The 19,565-nt window shown below is 35.2% G+C and overlaps 4 protein-coding genes across 4 annotated transcripts; 2 read left to right on the top strand and 2 right to left on the bottom strand.

Moving 5' to 3' along the window:
* Positions 1-822: 822 nt before the first annotated feature.
* Positions 823-2,065, top strand: LOC122417200 (cytochrome c oxidase subunit 5B, mitochondrial-like). Its single transcript, XM_043430528.1, has 3 exons — positions 823-999; positions 1,258-1,331; positions 1,478-2,065. The coding sequence occupies exons 1-3, from the start codon at positions 918-920 to the stop codon at positions 1,682-1,684; spliced, it is 363 nt and encodes a 120-aa protein (XP_043286463.1). The 5' UTR covers positions 823-917; the 3' UTR covers positions 1,685-2,065.
* A 2,697-nt stretch (positions 2,066-4,762) lies between these two features.
* Pex13 (peroxin 13) lies at positions 4,763-9,336 on the bottom strand. Its single transcript, XM_043430524.1, has 5 exons — positions 9,023-9,336; positions 8,659-8,937; positions 7,705-7,952; positions 7,449-7,628; positions 4,763-7,116 (listed from the first exon to the last, which is right to left on the bottom strand). The coding sequence occupies exons 1-5, from the start codon at positions 9,097-9,099 to the stop codon at positions 6,731-6,733; spliced, it is 1,170 nt and encodes a 389-aa protein (XP_043286459.1). The 5' UTR covers positions 9,100-9,336; the 3' UTR covers positions 4,763-6,730.
* Positions 9,337-9,701: 365 nt separating this feature from the next.
* Positions 9,702-15,353, top strand: Cbp80 (Nuclear cap-binding protein subunit 1). The gene is made up of 11 exons (XM_043430517.1): positions 9,702-9,956; positions 10,729-11,197; positions 11,375-11,869; positions 12,043-12,214; positions 12,296-12,501; positions 12,585-12,688; positions 12,879-13,114; positions 13,228-13,406; positions 13,497-13,758; positions 14,181-14,294; positions 14,567-15,353. Exons 1-11 carry the CDS (start codon positions 9,917-9,919, stop codon positions 14,678-14,680), a joined length of 2,391 nt encoding a protein of 796 aa, XP_043286452.1. The 5' UTR covers positions 9,702-9,916; the 3' UTR covers positions 14,681-15,353.
* Positions 15,072-19,389, bottom strand: Taf7 (TATA-box binding protein associated factor 7). The gene is made up of 7 exons (XM_043430523.1): positions 19,195-19,389; positions 18,806-18,934; positions 18,606-18,686; positions 16,270-16,636; positions 15,751-16,113; positions 15,430-15,599; positions 15,072-15,309 (listed from the first exon to the last, which is right to left on the bottom strand). Exons 1-7 carry the CDS (start codon positions 19,279-19,281, stop codon positions 15,286-15,288), a joined length of 1,221 nt encoding a protein of 406 aa, XP_043286458.1. The 5' UTR covers positions 19,282-19,389; the 3' UTR covers positions 15,072-15,285.
* Between the last annotated feature and the right edge of the window lie 176 nt (positions 19,390-19,565).

Below are 19,565 nucleotides of genomic sequence, written 5' to 3'. Positions count from 1 at the left end.
ATTGGGGCATTAAACAACACTTGACACGTGGCTCGTGAGTTTTAATTGTTTCAAGACGTGATAAGGGTTAGATAAAGTAAAAAAGTCAAATCACATGTGAATAACACGTCGCGAGACTAGCAAGCATGACAGTAGGAAAACAACACATCCTTTCGCGCCAAAAGACTGCCGGTAACTGACGACGCGATACGTGATATCTAAGAAACTGGAAATTAGGTGCAGCGTGTACTGTTGCGCGGTAACGTCGGCGTAACCAATATATACATGGAATAGAACACTGTGGTACCGATTATCTTCTTGGTGACAATTCTCCTTTGAAAAAGTAATAATGCCCAGCCCATGAACTCGAAAGAAAATGAATTGAGACTCAAAAAAAATACTTCAGACGGTCGTTCAAGCATAGTTTAAATCTCGCGCCGGAGATATTGCAGAGACTATAAATTCGGCGCTAGGTTGCTATTCCTGTGTCGTTCAAGAGTACCACGCAATCGCTTGCATCGCAAAAGTACTCTTTAAAAAACAAGCAATCGGCAAAACAGCGGCGGCTTTCCACACTAAAAACGATTAATTTATCTTATATTCATTCTACTTGCATATAATATTTATTATTGATTTAATTTTTGCCTAGTTTATTGTTTCATAGTTTATTTATCTGTATCGACCAAAAATTGGGTCAATTTTGATGAAGAATAATGAAAACAACACGAGCGACATTGGGTGAGGAAAATGAGAACTTATATGATGACTGTATAAATTTTTGAGCACGACAAGTCATCTAGAGACGCTAGAGAATAAAAGGTTGGCCATTCTGAGAGTCTCTCCACATTTTCGTGTCCATGAGAGAAGAGACACAAAAGCAGAGGCCGTAGGTGAGCAGAAGAAGCAGAGAGCAGCCTGATACAAATTTTGTTCGCAAAATGGCTTCGTTGTGCAGACGAATGGTTTTCCAAGCAATTCGTCGTCCGCTTCACTGTAGCGCAGTGAGAGTTCAAAGAAAAAGTAATTAAACAAAGCAGTTTTGAAGTTCTTGCGTGATAATTCGAGTGAGGAACATCGCAGATTTGTGTGTCAAAAACTTATTCTTCATTCACAAATGCTCATGTTCTCTACATTATGTAATTCATAAATCGATCAAATCTCGATTCTGCCGATGGCCTCTCTCGAAATAACCCAAAAAAATGTATATACGGGTGTCAACTCCTTTTTACCCCCTCCCAATCAATATCAGATTTTGACGAAAGGTGAATTTTATAACAGCGCTTCCGGACCCTCTGGAATTGGCAACTGGTATAGAAAAGCGAGAGCTTCTAGCTATTCAAGCCGGCAACGATGTGAGTAACGATTATTTTCGAAAAAAAAAACCCTTACACTCAACATCATGAAAAATGAATATTCTATTTCAATATTTAATCTTTTAAGAAGTTCTCCTTTATTGTCTCTGCACTTTGTTTATTTCTCCATCTCCATTGACGTTTAGGATCCCTTCAACCTGAAAACGATCAAGCATGGCACTGGCACAAAAGATGACCCGAATCTGGTACCGAGTGCCTTCGAAAGTCGACTTATCGGCTGTGTTTGCGAGGAAGATGCAACGTCCATCACCTGGATGTGGCTTCATTCAGGTTGCCCTAGGCGCTGCGAGTGCGGCCAATGGTTTAAATTGATCAAGAAACCTCCTGTCTAAGAAAAACACTGTTAAACGCCCCACGAGCTAGTCGATTGTTTGGAACAGTTGAATAGAAATAATTTTACAATAACGCGAACGTCGAGACTCGAGAAAGAAAAGAAGATAAACAAGATAGAAACAAAAAGGGGAACGAAGTGGAAAGTGATGCCGGTTTCAATTGAATAACATCTAAACATTAAATTCCCCTGTTTGAATCCTTTTGTTATTATTCACTGTTGCACTAGCAGATAAATTCTCGGTTTCAGATACTTCTGCATCAATGTAAATACTATACGCTGTTTCCTTAAATTTAAAATAAACAGGAAAAAAAGCAACAACTAAGTTGGAACAAATTCACGCATCCGGTAAATCAAAAAAATAAAAAGTTATTGGAAATCATGGGGTACATGGTTTTTTCAGTTACTCATTTCTTTTTCGTTATTTTCTTGTTCCTGTCTGTCTTTCTTCAATGTATTAGAGCTGAGCTTCCCCTGAAATCATCTTCAAAGATCGTATTATGTACGTTCAGAACGATTCTTTTCTTCACAGTATGCATCTATCCTTTACTAAGGACTGCTGTCAAAATAAAAGTGTTGAAATTCATTTCTTTTCGACTGAAAAAAGGTTTATATTGAACCAACTTTTTTTCATTTTGAAAGACATTGCTTGCATTGGAATCTGAAAATTTCATTAGAACAAAATTGGATCAGCTGTGCTTTAATTTTTTTTATAATACAATTTTTTAAATGCGGCCATTAGGGATGAACTTCTGAAAAGTGGTAACCGAATCCCGAGATAACATTTAGCACACAGTTTTGTTCGAATATCTTATGATTTCCCTTCAAAGGATGTTTAGCGCATTTTGATATTTTTCGAGATATTGAACAAATCCTTTTTAGAATTCTTTTCCTCATCTTTGCCAAACTGAGTACAACGACGATGAATATCATGAGAGATGAAATTTTCGCTTTTTTCGTGGAATCACCAATAATTTTTCTCAACAATTGGAAATTTATTTGTCAACAAATTGTTGAAAATGTCGAAAAAATAAAAAAAAAACAATTTCATCTGAATCCTTAAGGTAACGTATTGTTTCCCAGTTGAAAAAATTTGCAAACATTAATGTATCATGACACATAAAAATGTAAATGTATCATTTATATTTTTTCTCTTCACGGAAGTGCACTCCAAGTTTTATGTAAATGAGCCCATGAACGTGCCAGGAATTAAGGTCAATTTCTAAAAATATCCGAACCGATTTTGAACATGAAAAGATTTCCATGATCATTAAAAAAAGTTTTCGTAGCAGATCCAAGTCACGAGTTTCTTGCATTTTTTTTCTTTGAAATGTGAATAATCCTCGCGGAGGAAAATTCCGATGAGTATTGTTCCGCTATGCCTTCCCAAGTTTATGAAGTTTAAACACGTTTAGTTAGGAAATTCGTTTTCAAAATAGCAGATTACTTGGACTATTCAATATTCATATTATAGCACGTTATATCACAGTGCCTGAAAATACGAGGGTTTACGACGATACGATCCTTGACATTGGCAGCCTGCTGCATCCGGAAACATCACTGGCATCAAAACTTTCGAAAAATATCTCATTATCGTAATAATTGGAAGGTGGTTTCCTTGAACGCCATTAAAATTGTGGGAGAGAGTGAAACGAAGGAATCGAGTGGAGCCGAAGAAGTCAGAAGGATCGGAAAAGTCGAATATGAGACTAAGAAAGCGTTAGTAATTACGTCGCTATTTAAAAAATAATTTAGAAAGATAAACTGTCAAATACGTAGAACCTTGCATAAGCTTAATACTTATTAGAAGTATTATCGACAGTGAAATTTAGAATTAAATGCAACTAACCCTCCGCCCTGTCTGTCGATCTCAAAGTGAACATTTATTTATCTAACTCATCCACTCTACTCAGCCGGTGAAGCTATCCATCGATGCTATTGATTCTCTTCATCGATCCATTTATCTCATTTAAAAAATCGTCCGCCACTTAAAAAAGTCGTTAATAATTTTCTTAACGTTTTTATCTCTCTAATTTGACAATTATTAAGATTTAAAAAATAATCTTGCAGATATAATCAACACACTTTGGATCGTTGACGGGATTCTCGCCTTGATTATCATCATAGTGCTAGTCATACGGGCAATGATGGATAAATTTCAGGAAATGGCTGACGACTACGTTGTAGATGATGCGAGAGGAATGCTTAAAAGGGTGGTTGATCACGCAAAAATGGTATTCCTTTGATTAAACGAACGCTTTGAAAAAAATTGATTCTACGATCCTCCCACATTTCATATTCATAATCCGGATTTTTTCAAATTTCAATTACAAATTACCTTGTGCATAAAATTTTTTTTCAAAGAATCCGCAGTAACGATACAAAAGTTGTCAAATGATTAAAGAAAACATTAACAAAAATAAGTATCATTTTTTTAAAGATCGATTCGCAGAGCTGAAAATGGGCTTAATTTTCAATTGAATATTAAAAATATATGATACTGAAGCTCGCAACGTCGGAATCCAACAAAGAGATTGGAAAAAAAATCGAATTTCCCATTTTTTGCTGTCCCTAATTTGTAATTCGTAGTTTTTCAACCTATACATAAACGACTCTTGAAATAAACGATTGAAGAACTACGAATATTTTTTTTTGTTCTTTCCGTTGGATTCCAACGTTACAACAATATTTGCATTAAAAAAAACCCCCATGTCACGCATTAAAAAAGTAGGTAAACATCCAAGTACGATGTTTGACTATTTCACGTTTAATATAAAATACGAAATGTGTACGAAACCGCATAAGACCCAGAGTAAAAATAATCTAAGGATCTTATCATTCGGTTCATATTTCATGCGTGGATACATTGAGCTTGAAATTTCAATATTTCAACAAATCATTTCGTTAATACTGACGACAATTTATCAATTTTCTAATCAATATGTGTTTCTCAATTCCTTAAACAGTTATCGATAGAGAACAAACGGAGATTCATGGGCTTACTCTTTAACTTGGGAGGTGTATATAATGCAGCTAAGATCGACCTTTCAGAAGCATGGAATCCATGATCCATCGTGAAGAAATTTCTAAAGGTGTTTATTACTCTTCGCCAAGGTTTTATACATGCATGTTGATATATTATCGTGGCGGGATGTACCGAAATAAAGATTTGAAATGATGCTTATGTGTGAATTTTTTAAGGAGTAAAGTTATCTCATGGGTCCACTGCTTTAAGGAGCGAAAAGTCTTGGAGGTAATTAACAAATATAATAACGAAAAGAAAATATTAAATGGTGTTCAGGAAACGTAGAGCTACGTAGACTTAGCACAGGGTACAGTCGAGAATTAGCCGGTCTGTATATTTGAGAAGCAGTGTAGAGTGGAGATACGCAAGCCTCGGGGTAATACCGAATTGTACAATGTACATTTATGAAACGTTGAAATTCAATAAAAGTTTGAATACTACCGTACTAAAAAAAAAGTAATTAATGACACATTCAATGTATTTTCATATTTGAAGTTCATTGATTTAAAAGTAATTTTAACAGGACTTCAAATATGTCTTCCATTATTTCATGTGACCCAAGTGTCAAAAAGTATGAAGATTTCTCACTATGAAAATTTCTTCGGGGGATAGAAAATCGATATCAAGGAAAAATTATTATCAGTTAATCGCTCGAACCTTGGCATTTTTTCATAGTCTTCGAAAATTTTTTTTTTTCGGTGATTACAACTTTGTTTCATTCGACTCAGAATCGCGTGAAACGTGTTTTAAACCCATCGTGGGAGGTCATTTTTTGATTTTTGAAATTTTCGAAATTTTTGAATCTCGGAATTTTTTCATAGTCTATTGCCTTCGAGTTAATTATAAATTGGAGTATCAAATTTATTATATTTCAATTATATCACTGGAAAATATAATATCTCTGTAAAAATACATTTTTTAAAGAGACTCAATCACTTTGGAATTTAGTAAAAATCTGAGGAACGGGATTGTTATAAAGTAAACTATGGATATTTAAATAGTAATCCTTTTTCCTCGAGTTTTATTTTTATTTATATAACGGATGCTTCAAATTCTTACACTCTCCGTTTGGCATTTTTCGCACCCAAATGTCATCACTGTTGCCGTAATTCCTGAACATTATTTTCTTTTGAACCTCCGGGTTTTTCTATTGTACAACTGTGTTGTTTTCTTTTTGAGGAAAATTATTCTGTTATTTATTTATCTCTACGTTTTACTGGTTTTAATATCGTTTACCATACTGTTGATTTTAATGTGAAAAACACCGAAATGGAGACGTTTTACGCTTATATTCGCCATCAAAATTGTGGTATCATTCTGTATTTTTTCATTGAGATGCTATTGAAATCCTCGATTTTTCCGAAAGCCGATCACCGGACTCGACCACTAACAAACTTATTGTATAGATCATTGCCCCCATCCTCCCCCGCCCTTGCACTTCTAAATATTGAATAGAAAAATGCTTACATTGAAAAATTGGTCTTCCGGAGGTTAATTTTTCGGACCTACACATTTTCCTGTTACGGTCCCCTCCAGAACCGCGTTCACACAATTAGAAATGAGAATATCCAATTTATTAGCAGAACAATCGAAATGTCGGTAGCTACTTGAAATTGCGATTGGTACTCTCAAACTCTTGGCTAACAGTATTTATTTGAATAAAAAAGGAAAAACTGCGATTTTGCAATACAACTAAATTAACAATGATTGTGCTGTTTTTTAGATTTCCTTAAGAAATTTTCAAAAAAAGATCTAGAGAAATCCTTGCGACTTTACGGTACACATCCTCGAGTAATCTATGAAATTTACTGGATTCTTTTTTTTCTGACTTTGATGTCGTCAAATTTCCCAAAAAAAAACAATATGCTGATTCTTTAAAGCTTCTGATGAAATACAATGTTCGGCTACAAAAGTGTAAAACTTTCTTAAGTGACAGTCAACGTATTTAGCTAATATTAAAATCCCCGAATCTTCCAATATTTGTTGGATGTTTAGAACATTTTTTACAATTAAGGATCACATTCACGATTCTTTACTCTCATCGAATATTTTTTGATCATATGCTTCTGAGGGTTCAGACACTTTAGAGGATGAAATCGAGGGCTCGAGAATGGAATGTGTTGTTAAGGGCGACGACGGGGCTCGTGCGTCGATGCTCTCCTCAGATTTTTTTTCTAATTGTCCAACTATTTTAATGTAGTTGCTTGGGATGAGACCAACTCCACCACGATTATCACTTGCTCTCGACCAACCTGGTAAATCTTTCGGTTGCAAAGCTTGTGGGGCAAGCCAAACTTTTTGGCCACTTCTGATGCTCATTTCGGTACGATTCACCGCATCGAAATCGTAAAGCACCACTGCACTGTACACTGGCTCGTTGTATCGGAACCACTGCCGTGGGTCTTCACCTAAAAATTCATAGTTCGTTATTCTATCAGGATCGAGATAATCGAGATATAAATCATGTTTGCATCGTTGGAACTGGAAATAATATTTTCATCATTTTCTTTAAACTTTTTTCCACGATTCCATGATTCCGAGCATCGTTTGATTTTTCTTCAAGCCATCGACTGAATTTGCGAATTGGAAAAAAAATAAAAAGTATAAATCAAGACTCGATAATCTAATTTTTACTCGAAGGCCTTTTGAGCTACCCTGTAAATTTGACTTGGTTCTTAGAATAACTGCAGTTTATTTTTCTAGAAATTCAATTTGTAGGAAGTTCTTGATTTTAGCGTACCATCAGTTGTTGGTTTTTGTATATTGTTCATAAATTTGGTGAGAAGATAGGGAATAGCAACGAGCAAGCTAAGAAATAGAACTATTGGCCACGTAGAAGTGTTTGGTTCCCCACGATTAATAAAGTCAGCTGCTGTTTTTTTCCATACTTGTTCCGTATTTGGATCGTCTGGGTTCAAGCCTGTGAATACCAGATTGTCGTTACGAGGTGGAGAATTTTCAGTAGGGAAAGCAAAATCGTGAAAAAGCTCGCGTACCGATCATGTACGTAACTTTTCTGTAGAGCCATTTGAAAAATCGCACAAAGGCAAAAGCGCTCATCACCTCCGAAAACATATTTCTCGTTCTTCCAATATTTTCTGCAACGCTGAGAATCGCTCGAAACGAATTTGATATTGCAAAATGTGTTGATTCTAGAAGCATTGAAATTGATGAAAATGTTCGCACCACCGATTCAATGGATTGAAACGCTGACCTGCTACTCTCCTCTGCAAATTGGATAAATCTGTAAAGAGACGAGATTTTGTTACTACTCATACAATGATAAAAACTGTTTGATATATGTGGATGTGATGGTGATGCATAATGAATAATGAAAAGTAGAGATTACACAAATATATGGACAATAACACAAATAATGTGGTTATTGTTAAAATTACAATATTTGCTCATCATTATCAGCTTCTAGGAAAGTTATGAAAAAACAATAAATAATCAAAAATTCATGAATTTCTAATGTAACTAATAATATGAACAAAAACAATTTTGGAAAACTGAAAAATCAAGTGAGAAGAAAAAGGAGCCTTTCATCATATGAGAAAATAGATAAAAATTTACCGATTGATAACAATCTACTCTTTCTATATAAATTGAATAATCAATGATTAGTACAACAAGCAAATCAGATTTCAAGCGACTCGGTAGAGTCTTGGGACAAGTACATTGACAGCCCTGTCGTCTACTGGCCTGAGACTTGCCAAGACTATACTTTCTCTAAATAGGTAAGATTCCTGATGACTAGTAATTATCCCATTGACTTCAATTCTCTATATTTGAATTATACTCAAAAAATTTCAAATATGAAAGAAACCTGCACAAATATCACATGCAATTTAACGTAATCGTGTACATTTAAGTAGAAGTTCAAAATCTTGCTGTACAATTGTTCATAGAATTCTAACCAATTAAACGAATAAGAAATAATGATTTACCGGTCTTCGATATCCCCACTCGGACCTCCCAGCTGATTGCCGTATCCAGAACCGTTGAATCCACTTGTATACATTGGGGAATATCCACCTCCATATCCATAAGGGCTGTAAGACCCTAATCCTGAATTCCTGTAATTCCATGTATTACCATAGCCATAGTTATTGAACATGTTTCCATAGCCCATATTATAAGATGGATAATTTCGATTATGTTGTAAAATTCTGGGAGGTAAAGGAGGTGGTGGACCAGTTGTAGCCTCAAAAGGTGTTCCTGCTCCCCTGTAGAAATGAAACCAAACAAAAAACAGGTGTAATTTACAGAATGAGATGAGAAGTTCGAAAAAAAGTCTAGATTTTTTCATACCCTGACACAATGCTCGGGCCATTTCTAAATTGATTGAAACTTTCGCCACTCGGTCTTTGTTGATTAGTTACATTCATTTTAGCCTGATAAAAGCTCCTACAAATTTTTAGTTACGTAGAAAATGACGCACTTTTCCGTTAACGACTTCGTCGTTGAATAATTTATTTTGTCATCGCAACAACGTCGAAAAAAACTTTTGTCATGATAAAATAGTCATATAAATGACCCCTCGGGAACAAAATTTTTTTTCACCGATTCATTTCGACTTTGAACCCATTATTTTTTTCATGCATATATGTTCATTGCACCAAATTGCACATTCGCCGAAAAAAAATGACATTATGGCTAGTCTCACGGAATTAACTCTACGTACAAATGAAATTCAAAATTTTCATGTGAAATAAAAAAGATTCATTTAACCTATAAGTTCCTTCATTAAGGCGTATTATTTTTTAATCAATATTTAATTAAAACTTATTATTTATAATGATTCGGGCATTGAATTATTGTTATTCGCCAAATCGACATTACAATTGTTTATTCCGGTAATCCAATACCTTTGAAAATTTACCGCTGCGAAAAAGCGTCATTTCGGGAAGCAGAACATTGTCTATAATCCCGTCATCCGGTAGAAGAACCACAGAAGAACTCATTACTCTGCTTCTTCACTGCTGCCTGCTGCTGCCTGTGCCTGCTGCCAGTGCTGCCTTGTGATCCTTGTGATCAACTGTTGTCGAGTGTCAATCTCATATATAACCAAAAAAAAATTGCGGTTCGAATATTGTCGGATTCTCTTGAGTGCGTGGTTACAAATTGAGATCTTTTAGTAAACAATTGAAAACTGTTATCTTGCTCCACGATTAAACCGATTTTGTGATAAATATTCTCCAAACGATGAGTCGCCGACGTGCTCACGATGATGAAGATGGATACGGTAATTATTTTTCAAGCTTTCGTCCTTTAAAATTTTATACCACTTACAATCTTTTTCTCCATACTTTTTTTTCTATGTTTCTATATAATATTTGCGAAATGATTGATCCATTTTAATGCAAGTCTGTCATTTGTTTTGTAAATTTATCGTTGTACTACCACCTCTTGTTTGGACTTTTATCACGACCATGAATATCAAATGATCTATTTATCCGTAAATAAGCTTTTTCTATTTTCCAAGCATCAGATCGTGTACGAAATCACATATAAATTAATGATATTTCACCAACTTTATATGAAATATGTTACAACGAGCTTACAATAAGACTTGGGCTGCGTAGAATTAGTAGTATGCATTCCTCATACAAACTTCCAGCCTCCTTTTCATACCACATTTTTAATTTTAAGAACACAGGAAAAATAGCCGATCATAAAGAGATTATTTTGATAGAACAGTGAACAATTATGAGTTACAACAAATAGACTGTATGAATGTTCTGATCAGAACTGACTTTTGGCCCCTTCAAATGATTGAGGACCTTTTTTATTTTAATGTTCATCATTTGAAAATACTTAGATAATTGTAATTCACTCGTGACTTATTAAAGTAGTATGATCGTAGCCTTTCAGAAAAAATTACAAAAAACTACAAGAAAAATAGAGGAATGGAATTTCTTCAAAATGATCATTGAACAGAGTTAAGACGTATTGAAGCCAATTAATCATTTACAAAACTTGGATAACCACTGACAAATTCTAAAAAACAATTTCAGATCGAGTTTACAAGAAGCGTCGCAGGGTTTCAGAAAATCAAGAGATTGAAGATCGTCTTGAGTCACTTATCTTACGAGTTGGTGAGAAATCGACGTCGTCACTGGAAAGCAATCTCGAAGGTTTAGCATCTGTATTGGAGGCAGATTTGGGAGCATTTCGAGGCAAAATACTTCGAATACTGACTGATTGTGCCATTAAAATGCCAGAAAAATGCACAATTTATACGACTCTAGTTGGCCTTCTGAATGCTAAGAATTTCAATTTTGGTGGCGAGTTTGTCGACTACATGGTGAAGAATTTTAAAGAAGCTTTGAAAGCGTGCAAATGGGATGCTGCGAGATACTCCTTAAGATTTCTTGCCGATCTTGTCAATTGTCACGTACTCTCCTGTGGCTCGCTTATGCAATTGTTCGACAGTATGCTGGATGCTGCTAATGAGGACAGTGTTCCTCAAGTCAGAAGAGATTGGTGAGATTAACAATTTATTCCTTCCTTCTTTATAGCTAATCTGTTGACTTCCTGTTCCCATAGGGAAAAAAACATCTTTTTATGAGTTGAATGAAAAAAATAAAATTTCCTAAACCAGGCTTCAAAGCATAAAAAGCAATTTTTAATGCGGAATATTTCAAACCAATTTTATCACAGGTACGTTTTCGCAGTTTTGTCCACATTGCCGTGGGTCGGTCGGGAATTATACGAGAAGAAGGAACAAGAATTAGAACACTTGATGGTGACGATAGAAATATTTTTGAACAAAAGAAGCAAAAAACATCAACCAGCGTTAAGAGTTTGGTCAAGCGACACGCCTCATCCACAAGAGGAATACCTCGACTGTTTGTGGGCTCAGGTGCGAAAGTTGCGACAGGATAACTGGGCAGAGAAACACATTCCGCGACCGTATCTCGCTTTTGACTCGATTTTATGCGAAGCTCTTCAGCATAATTTGCCTGTTTTGTTACCGCCCCCTCATCACGAATCTTATTTGTACCCTTTGCCGACCGTCGTCTTTCGAATGTTCGATTACACTGATTGTCCTGCCGAAGGACCTGTTCTTCCGGGAAGCCATGCGATCGAGAGGTTCCTTATAGAGGAACACTTGCGACAGATCATCGACACATGCTACTATGAACGAAAAGATTGGTTCGTACTTTTGATTATACGTTCATTTTTTCCATACAACGAGAATCAATAGAAAAAGAATTCCAGTAGTGGCGGGAAAAAAATATTGCAAAACTTTTTTTCGAGCCGCTACCACATCTCTTAACATCGTGGAATGTTCAAAACTTGTTATGTTATTTCGATTTTCATTACAGTGCTGCTCATCTATTGAATTTTCCATACAAAGCAAAAATTCCTCTGGATTATTGCATCGTGGAAGTAATTTTTGGCGAATTATTCAAATTACCAACTCCAAAGCATCTGGAAATATCATATGGTGCCATTTTGATCGAATTGTGTAAACTTCAGCCTTCGACGATGCCACAAGTAACTAGAGCCACTAAATTTGTACAAATTTTCAAATCATGGAAACCTTTTTTCTGTGTTTACAACATAAATTGTCTTTAGGTTTTGGCTCAAGCAACGGAGATTCTGTTTCGTCGTATTGACAGTATGGCAGCAGCATCTTTCGATCGTTTCGTTTGGTGGTTTGCTTACCACTTGAGCAACTTCCAGTTCCGTTGGTCCTGGGAAGACTGGGATTCTTGTTTACAACGAGAAGCAGAACATCCTCGTCCAAAATTCATTCGGGAAGTGCTGCTTAAAGCCTTACGGTAAGAAAATATAATGAAAAAAATGTTTCTATCCCCACGATGCTATTTCATTCACGAAAAATTCAATATTTGGTCATTTTCAGATTATCTTATCATCAAAGAATTCGCGACATGATGCCGGAATCATACGCTGAACTTATTCCGGCGGTTCCCGAACCAGTATACAAATATACATCGGAAGGAGCGAGTAAGAACTTCTTCGTTGCTTCTGTTCCCGAAAATTATAGCCTGAAAAGGATAATACAATAATTCTAATTTTCTCTCAGTTTATTCTTGATAATCAGTGTAATTAAAAATTCGGTTGTCAACGATTGCAAAAACTTTCCCATCTTCTTTCAATTTTACGCTTCCAAATATGTAAAGAATTTTTTCTACAGGTTCTCTGCCAGGAACTGCTGCAGCTCACGAATTGGTTGTCGCCATAAGACGCAAATGTACTGCCGAAGAAGTTTTGACCGTCCTAAACACGCTTCCGGGTCAAGGAGAAAATGAGGAACCGAACAGTTTCAATCATTTAAAAATTGACGTCTTTGTTCAAACGTTGTTGAACCTCGGATCGAAAAGTTTTAGTCACAGTTTCGCGGCTATTGGCAAATTTCATTATGTTTTTAAGGTGAATCTTGTTATTTGTTCATTCGTATCCAAATATTTTTTAGCTTTCCTAGATTCTATGAATCAACTGAGTTCATTTTTCAAACAAATTTCAATTTTTCCATAAAATTTCAGGTTCTTGCGGAAACTGAGGAGGCTCAGATATGTATTCTGCGAAATATGTTCGCTCTATGGAAAAATCATTACCAAATGATGGTTGTACTGACTGACAAGTTTTTAAAGACTGGAATAATTGAGTGTAGCGCAATCGCCAATTGGATATTTTCTAAGGAGATGGCTTCTGAATTCACGAAGTTCGTATTTTCGTTTTGAGGATCTCTAAAATTTTTAAATAATTGATTCATTTTTTCTCTTTTTCAATAAACTTCATTTTCAAATTTCAGACTTTACATTTGGGAAATTTTACACCTCACGATTCGCAAGAAGAATCAGCACGTCATTAAGTTGAACACTGAGCTTTCTGAAGCGAGAGAGAAACTCAGAAGAGCTGAGAGCAGATCCGGAACTTCCTCCGAGGACGAAGATAACGTTAACAAGGATAAGAGCGGCGGAGAACGCCCATCCGAAGATTTTGTCGAACGAATGGAAGAAAAATTGGAAGCTGCTCAAGCAGATCAAAAAAATCTCTTCCTCATTATTTTCCAGGTACCACGATTTTCATTTTCTGAGATCTCTCGCAATATTGCCAAAGAACCCTACAACGGCCTTAAAAGCAGTCCCAAAATATTTCTCACATGTGATGATAAGGTTCAATTGTAACCACTTCTTGATTTTTTTGCAACTACTAAAATGGTGTGAAATAGAACATTTTATATGTAGTCGGGCGCTTTAGCAAAATTATAAGTTGGAGTTATAAAATGAAAATTTGAATCTGTCCAAAGCAAGTAAAGTATTGATTGGTGGAAAAAAGGAAATTTCACCAAAAAAGGGGGAAGGGTCTAATACACCTGTTACCAAAAATGATTAGTTGAATTTGTGAAAGCCAAGTTGATATTTAGAATATCAGCAAGTTTGAATTGCTGAAAATTTCATTCATCTCTTCTAATTTTCATTGTTATACTTCTCAGCGTTTCATCATGATCTTGTCGGAGCACTTGGTACGTTGTGACACCGATGGAATTGACTACAATACTCATTGGTACAGATGGACCATTGGACGACTCCAACAAGTTTTCTTATCGGTAAAATATTTTTTTTTCTCTTGAATTTTTATAGATATCAATATCAATAATATGGGTAGAATTTAAACTGGAAAATTTAAGGGTCAAACTGCATGTTAGTATGTGGTTTCAGCAGTTACTCCAATTGACCCCCCTTAAGGGAAATGAGAACTCTAATCTTTCTTCATTCCGTATGAAATTCGGAAGGAAATTTCAGTTTTATTTACGTCACGAATGATATTTACCCTTTTTTTTTTTACCAAATTAAGATTTTATTTTGAATTCCGTTTCAGCATTACGAACAAGTAATGAAATATTCGTCAACGTTGGAGACTTTGCTGTTCACTCCAGACCTGGATCCTCACATTCTCGACGTGTTCCATCAGTTCGTGTCACTACGTGCTTAAGAGACAATGTAGTTGAAGTTTTAAAGTTAGCTTTGAAAAAACTTGCAATTATCTGCATGGTCGCTGCGATTGTCAATTTTCTGTTCGGAATTTTTTCTTTTTCTTTTTTTCGATTTTCTTGGGGAGTTTGCGTCTTACGCACGTTATTTCCTTTGATTTATGACGTTACTTGATTGTTACTTTTACGACCATGGAATTGTAACATAATATTTGTGAAAAATAACGTTGACATGCAGGGTTCTTTCTTACCCTGATTTTCATCATTGTGCAACGACTGTTGCACTGTATAACAAAATAACAGTTTTCGAATCATGGGAGTCTCCTTAATATATATGTATATCTATATATAAATGAAAACGTGTTTGTCTTTGCAGACCCCATCGTCCATGAATTTCGATCAAGTTCAATCTCGTTTCGTTTATTTAAGCGTGACGAATGTTGCGTGTCCGCAGATTTTTCAATTTTTTAATGTTCAGTCAAGTTTTTCTTCGTTAAAGTCAACCAACGTGTTGAAAAAATAATTTAAACAAATATAAATTGCAGTACCGGAGCTAAATTCAGGCGTTGTTCATCTCTGGTCTGTTCTCCAACTTTTTGGCCAAGTTTTATTCCATTTGTAAGTCTTGGATCTGTGAGAATAATATTTTTATGAAAATACACGAAAAAAAAACAATTTTTTTCTTAGTTTAAGAATAGAAAAAACGATTTTTTTCGCTTCGTACGATGAAAAATACTACTAGTTTACACACCTCTTGAACTTTTTGCATCTCTTGGGCAAGCAAATTATCCGCGATCTCTTGGAACCTTTGACGCAGTTTCAAATTCTCAATGTTTGCAATTTCAATGTCTTGCTGCTGTCTACGCTGTCGCAGTTCCGCAAGTTCAGCATGAAGTGTCTCCAAACGAGATTGCATACAATCTGAAAATTGAAGAACCACGCTTAGTTTACAACATCGTTGTGATATTTGGATTCTCTTAGCATTTTTTTCAACATTTGAATTTTTCAAAATATTTTTTATTCAAGTTTCGTGATTTTCCACCAGGTCCACTGAAGAAAACTTGTGAATTACCTCGAGGAACAGATGAGGAAAGCGACTCATTATAATTGTCAGGAATCATGTACTCTGAATGGAAGTTTTCGAGTTTAGTGAGTTTTACTGGACTGTCGTTGTTGCTTTCGATCTTGTTGCCATCGTCTGTGTTCGAATTTTCAGGATGGAACATTTCTTTGCTAAATTCTGTAACGAGTTCGGTACACGTAACGACTTCTTGACCAGGACGCTCAGAATATCTGACTTGCATAGAGTTCGAATCGGAAACACGACTTTCGGCCGATAATCGACTCGTGTCGTCCATATCCATTACATTTATATTTGCGTCCTCGTCGTCTTCTTCACTGTCACTGACAGGTTCACCAAAAATGTCGTGTTCGGCTAAAACAAAAAAATATCAAACTTGCGAATAAAATCCTTTAAAAGGAAAATATTTTATAAAAATTTTTCACATTTATAAACCTCAAGAAATGTGAAAATTTCTCGATAATATTACGTTTCCTTTTATGATGAATAAAATGAATTTTACAAACTCACCAACATCTACGCTTTGAGAAGCGCTGTTGTGAATAACGTCTCTTTTGCCCTTGACTACACCAGAATTAGACACTTTGTTAGGTTTCGAATTATCTTCATCCTCACAAATTACTTCCCACTTGACGTTCACAGCATCATTGTCAACTCTGAGCAAACGTTTCACTTCTTTCTCTATTTCTGGGGCTTCAACATACTTTTTCTTCAAGGTTTTGCGAAATCTCCTTCTTCTGACGTTTTTAGCAGGTGGTGTTATTCCGTGAGGCCACAAAAATTTCTTATCTACTTTGTTCGGATCTTTCTTCTTTTGCCGTACTGGCGATTCTTCATCTGTTTGTGACTGATCGTCTTCTTCCTTGCATATCATCAGCTTATGGACATTTTTAAAATAGAAATGAGTGTCATTTTACCAGTGAATATAATTATTTCAGATTTATCATTGAATCTCATAACAAAAAATGATTTCATTAAAAAATTGAATAAAATAAGATTTTTCCGATGTTAGTATTTTCATTGACGAATAAAAAAATGTCGCTGAAGTTTCCAACGTTGGGCTTCAAAGAAATTGAAAAAAAAAAAAATTTTCGATCCACCTCTTTTTTATTTCACGAATCCCTTCGTGAGGACATGAAAAGAAAACGTGCCAAGTTTGGTCGAAAGATTCGTTCCGGAACACCCCCATTCTCAAGGGTTGAAATTTTCGAAAATTTCAAAAATCAAAAAATGACCTCCCACGATAACTTCGAAACACGTTTCACGCGATTCTGAGTCGAATGAAACACAGTTGTAATGACCGAAAAAAAAAAAATTTCGAAGGCAATAGACTATGAAAAAATTCCGAGATTCAAAAATTTTGAACTTTTTCAATAATTGCTAAAATCGAAAAAATGACTTCCCACGATGCGTTCGAAACATGTTTCACGCGATTTTGAGTCGAATGAGACAAAAGTGTAATGACTACGTTTTCCATGTTTGAATCTGCCATATTTTTTTTTCTTAATGTTTAATCGGAATTTTGAGCTAATATTCTGTAAGAGCATAAAATTCTACGTCGATATACCTGAAAACAAAATTTTTTCAACGGCTATAACACAAAAAATAATCACGTTGAAAGTTTGGTAAAAAAACGGGACGTTCGGGCGTTAATGGGTTAAGGTAAGAGTCGCGCGACTCTATGGTCAAATGACTATTTATTAATCGTCGAAATAAAATAGGTTATAAGAAAGGTTTTCTGTATTGAATAAATCTTGGGGCAATTTAAACTGGATTCGTCTAAATTTATACAAGATCATATTTAATAATTTATGATTAAAAATATCTTATGATTGCTTATTTGACCCGGTTTTTCAATATATACATATATATATCGGTTCTCTTCTCACCTGACAGTCGAAAGATATCCTAGCCTCCAAACTCGCCGGCTATCACGAAAAGTATATATATATGTATACATTCTTAACGTTGCCAAGTATATCGAGCCACTTCATGGCAGTCGATCTCCTTCCATTTTCTGAGTTTTCATCGAGATTATTTTAAAAATTCTCTTCGAATTAGTCGATGGCCCTATATTTTTATGGTCACATTATAATCTTTATAATATAATCTATGAGGAGCAATTTTATCATAAACTATATCTAATCGATAAGGAAATGAATTCTGCAATCATAGTGTTGGCGGGATGGGTTTCTCATACGATGCCGTGTTATATTTCTATTTTTGATCGTAAATTTCTTGATATAATTTTCGGTAACCTATCAAATCCTTTAGCCATATGAAAGTTTATCACGTAAAAATGGTATAATTTAAAAATCACGAGTTCGTCTAATATCGATTGTCGCGCGACTCCTACCTTAAAAAACACCCACGGAACACAATGTTCTGAAGCGAATTTTCCGATCAATCGTGGCAATATGTTTCTGCCTCGAGAAGCAAATCGTGAATAAAACAAAATAAGAATGATCATTTGTTTCAAAATTCGGCTCGGGACGGCTTTGTCGACAATTGTACTCTTATGACGGGGGTATTCCGGAACCAATATTTCGACCAAATTTAGCACGTCTTCTTTTTTTGACCTCACGAAGTGATTCAGGATATAAAAAAGATATGAATGCTGATAGGAAAAATTATATGAAATTTTCGAAAATTTCAACCCTCGAGATCGCGGTGTTCCGGAACGAATTTTTCGACCAAATTTGGCATGTCTTCCTTTTTTGACATGACCTCACGAAGTGATTCGTGAAATAAAAAAGAGGTGAATCAAAAATTTTTTTTTTCTCAATTTCGTTGAAGTCCAACGTTGGAAACTTCAGCGACATATAAAAAAGAACTTCTAGAAATACCTGACAAATGTCTGCAGTTTTGTAAAAACTCTTATTGTCGATTGTTTTGAGAGATTCCACTATTGTAGGTAGATCAACAACCTGTTTTGGATAAATTTTCAAAAAGAACATGCGATAGAAAAAAATTCTGAATTCCATTGACACCAATAAATGTATAAATATTTTCATTTTTTATTGTGAATGATGATGAGTCAGTTTACCTTGGCATGGAGAAGCCAATGATCGAATCTTACTTCTCCATAACGCATATCATTCTCCAGTTTAATGCTCAATCGATCCTTCAAGGGCAGTCCAGAACTTAAAACTTCTCGAAGAATTTTAGCTGGTTCCTTAAAATTGCAATAAAGGAAATGCATACAAATTAAAAAAAAAAAAACAAATAACATGAAATTCGGATAAAAATGTTTACTCGAAAATAACAGTTGAGTTTTTTATTTTTTCGACCACTATTTTCACGCAGTACTCTCAAGATGCGGTACGTTGGATATAAAAGTTCAGAAAATCGAGGCATTTCAAATAATTTATGCCAGTATACATTTCGGAGTGCATCGAGGTTATGGAAAAACAAAGCTGAAGAATTACGACTTACCTGCGGTAATCGCAGAATAAATTGACTTTCCAGTTCGGCTTGAGGTTCTCCTTTCGGTTTAGAATCCGGTGGTAGATTTCTATGCATTTTTTAAATAGTTGCACTATTTGTACACACCTTAAATGTTGATTAATTATGTGACAGCTGATGAATGTCCTATAAGGTTATGTTTGCATTGCTGGAATCGTTGCAACACTGTGCAAACAATCAATTATATATATATATATTTTATCTATATTAGAAGTAAACAACTTCATAGCGAACATTCGTTGTGCGATTGGTCAAAATCGTTTGAACCGACCAATAAAATAGCATGGATCAGCCGTGAAGTAGTCGCGAGTCGATTCACTCGTGGGTTTGTATTTTTTTAT

The sequence above is a fragment of the Venturia canescens genome, chromosome 10 (genome assembly GCF_019457755.1).
Source record: "Venturia canescens isolate UGA chromosome 10, ASM1945775v1, whole genome shotgun sequence".
Taxonomy (NCBI): domain Eukaryota; kingdom Metazoa; phylum Arthropoda; class Insecta; order Hymenoptera; family Ichneumonidae; genus Venturia; species Venturia canescens.
The sequence above is the reverse complement of the archived record's forward strand: the minus strand, read 5'-3'. Positions and strand labels throughout refer to the sequence as shown.

What these genes read in the sequence shown, in the direction of transcription:
- Taf7 (XM_043430523.1), bottom strand. Translation starts at nt 19,281, where the DNA reads ATGCATAGAAATCTACCACCGGATTCTAAACCGAAAGGAGAACCTCAA. An exon ending in ATTGGCTTCTCCATGCCAAG is followed by an intron (nt 18,687 to 18,805) that starts GTAAACTGACTC and finishes TATCCAAAACAG; the next exon opens with GTTGTTGATCTACCTACAAT. An exon ending in TTCCTCATCTGTTCCTCGAG is followed by an intron (nt 15,600 to 15,750) that starts GTAATTCACAAG and finishes TTCAATTTTCAG; the next exon opens with ATTGTATGCAATCTCGTTTG.
- Cbp80 (XM_043430517.1), top strand. Translation starts at nt 9,917, where the DNA reads ATGAGTCGCCGACGTGCTCACGATGATGAAGATGGATACG. An exon ending in TCTTCCTCATTATTTTCCAG is followed by an intron (nt 13,759 to 14,180) that starts GTACCACGATTT and finishes TATACTTCTCAG; the next exon opens with CGTTTCATCATGATCTTGTC. An exon ending in TCCAACAAGTTTTCTTATCG is followed by an intron (nt 14,295 to 14,566) that starts GTAAAATATTTT and finishes ATTCCGTTTCAG; the next exon opens with CATTACGAACAAGTAATGAA.
- Pex13 (XM_043430524.1), bottom strand. Translation starts at nt 9,099, where the DNA reads ATGAATGTAACTAATCAACAAAGACCGAGTGGCGAAAGTTTCAATCAA. An exon ending in GGCCCGAGCATTGTGTCAGG is followed by an intron (nt 8,938 to 9,022) that starts GTATGAAAAAAT and finishes TCATTTCTACAG; the next exon opens with GGGAGCAGGAACACCTTTTG. An exon ending in AGTGGGGATATCGAAGACCG is followed by an intron (nt 7,953 to 8,658) that starts GTAAATCATTAT and finishes GTCTCTTTACAG; the next exon opens with ATTTATCCAATTTGCAGAGG.
- LOC122417200 (XM_043430528.1), top strand. Translation starts at nt 918, where the DNA reads ATGGCTTCGTTGTGCAGACGAATGGTTTTCCAAGCAATTCGTCGTCCG. An exon ending in AGTGAGAGTTCAAAGAAAAA is followed by an intron (nt 1,000 to 1,257) that starts GTAATTAAACAA and finishes ATTTTATAACAG; the next exon opens with CGCTTCCGGACCCTCTGGAA. An exon ending in CTATTCAAGCCGGCAACGAT is followed by an intron (nt 1,332 to 1,477) that starts GTGAGTAACGAT and finishes ATTGACGTTTAG; the next exon opens with GATCCCTTCAACCTGAAAAC.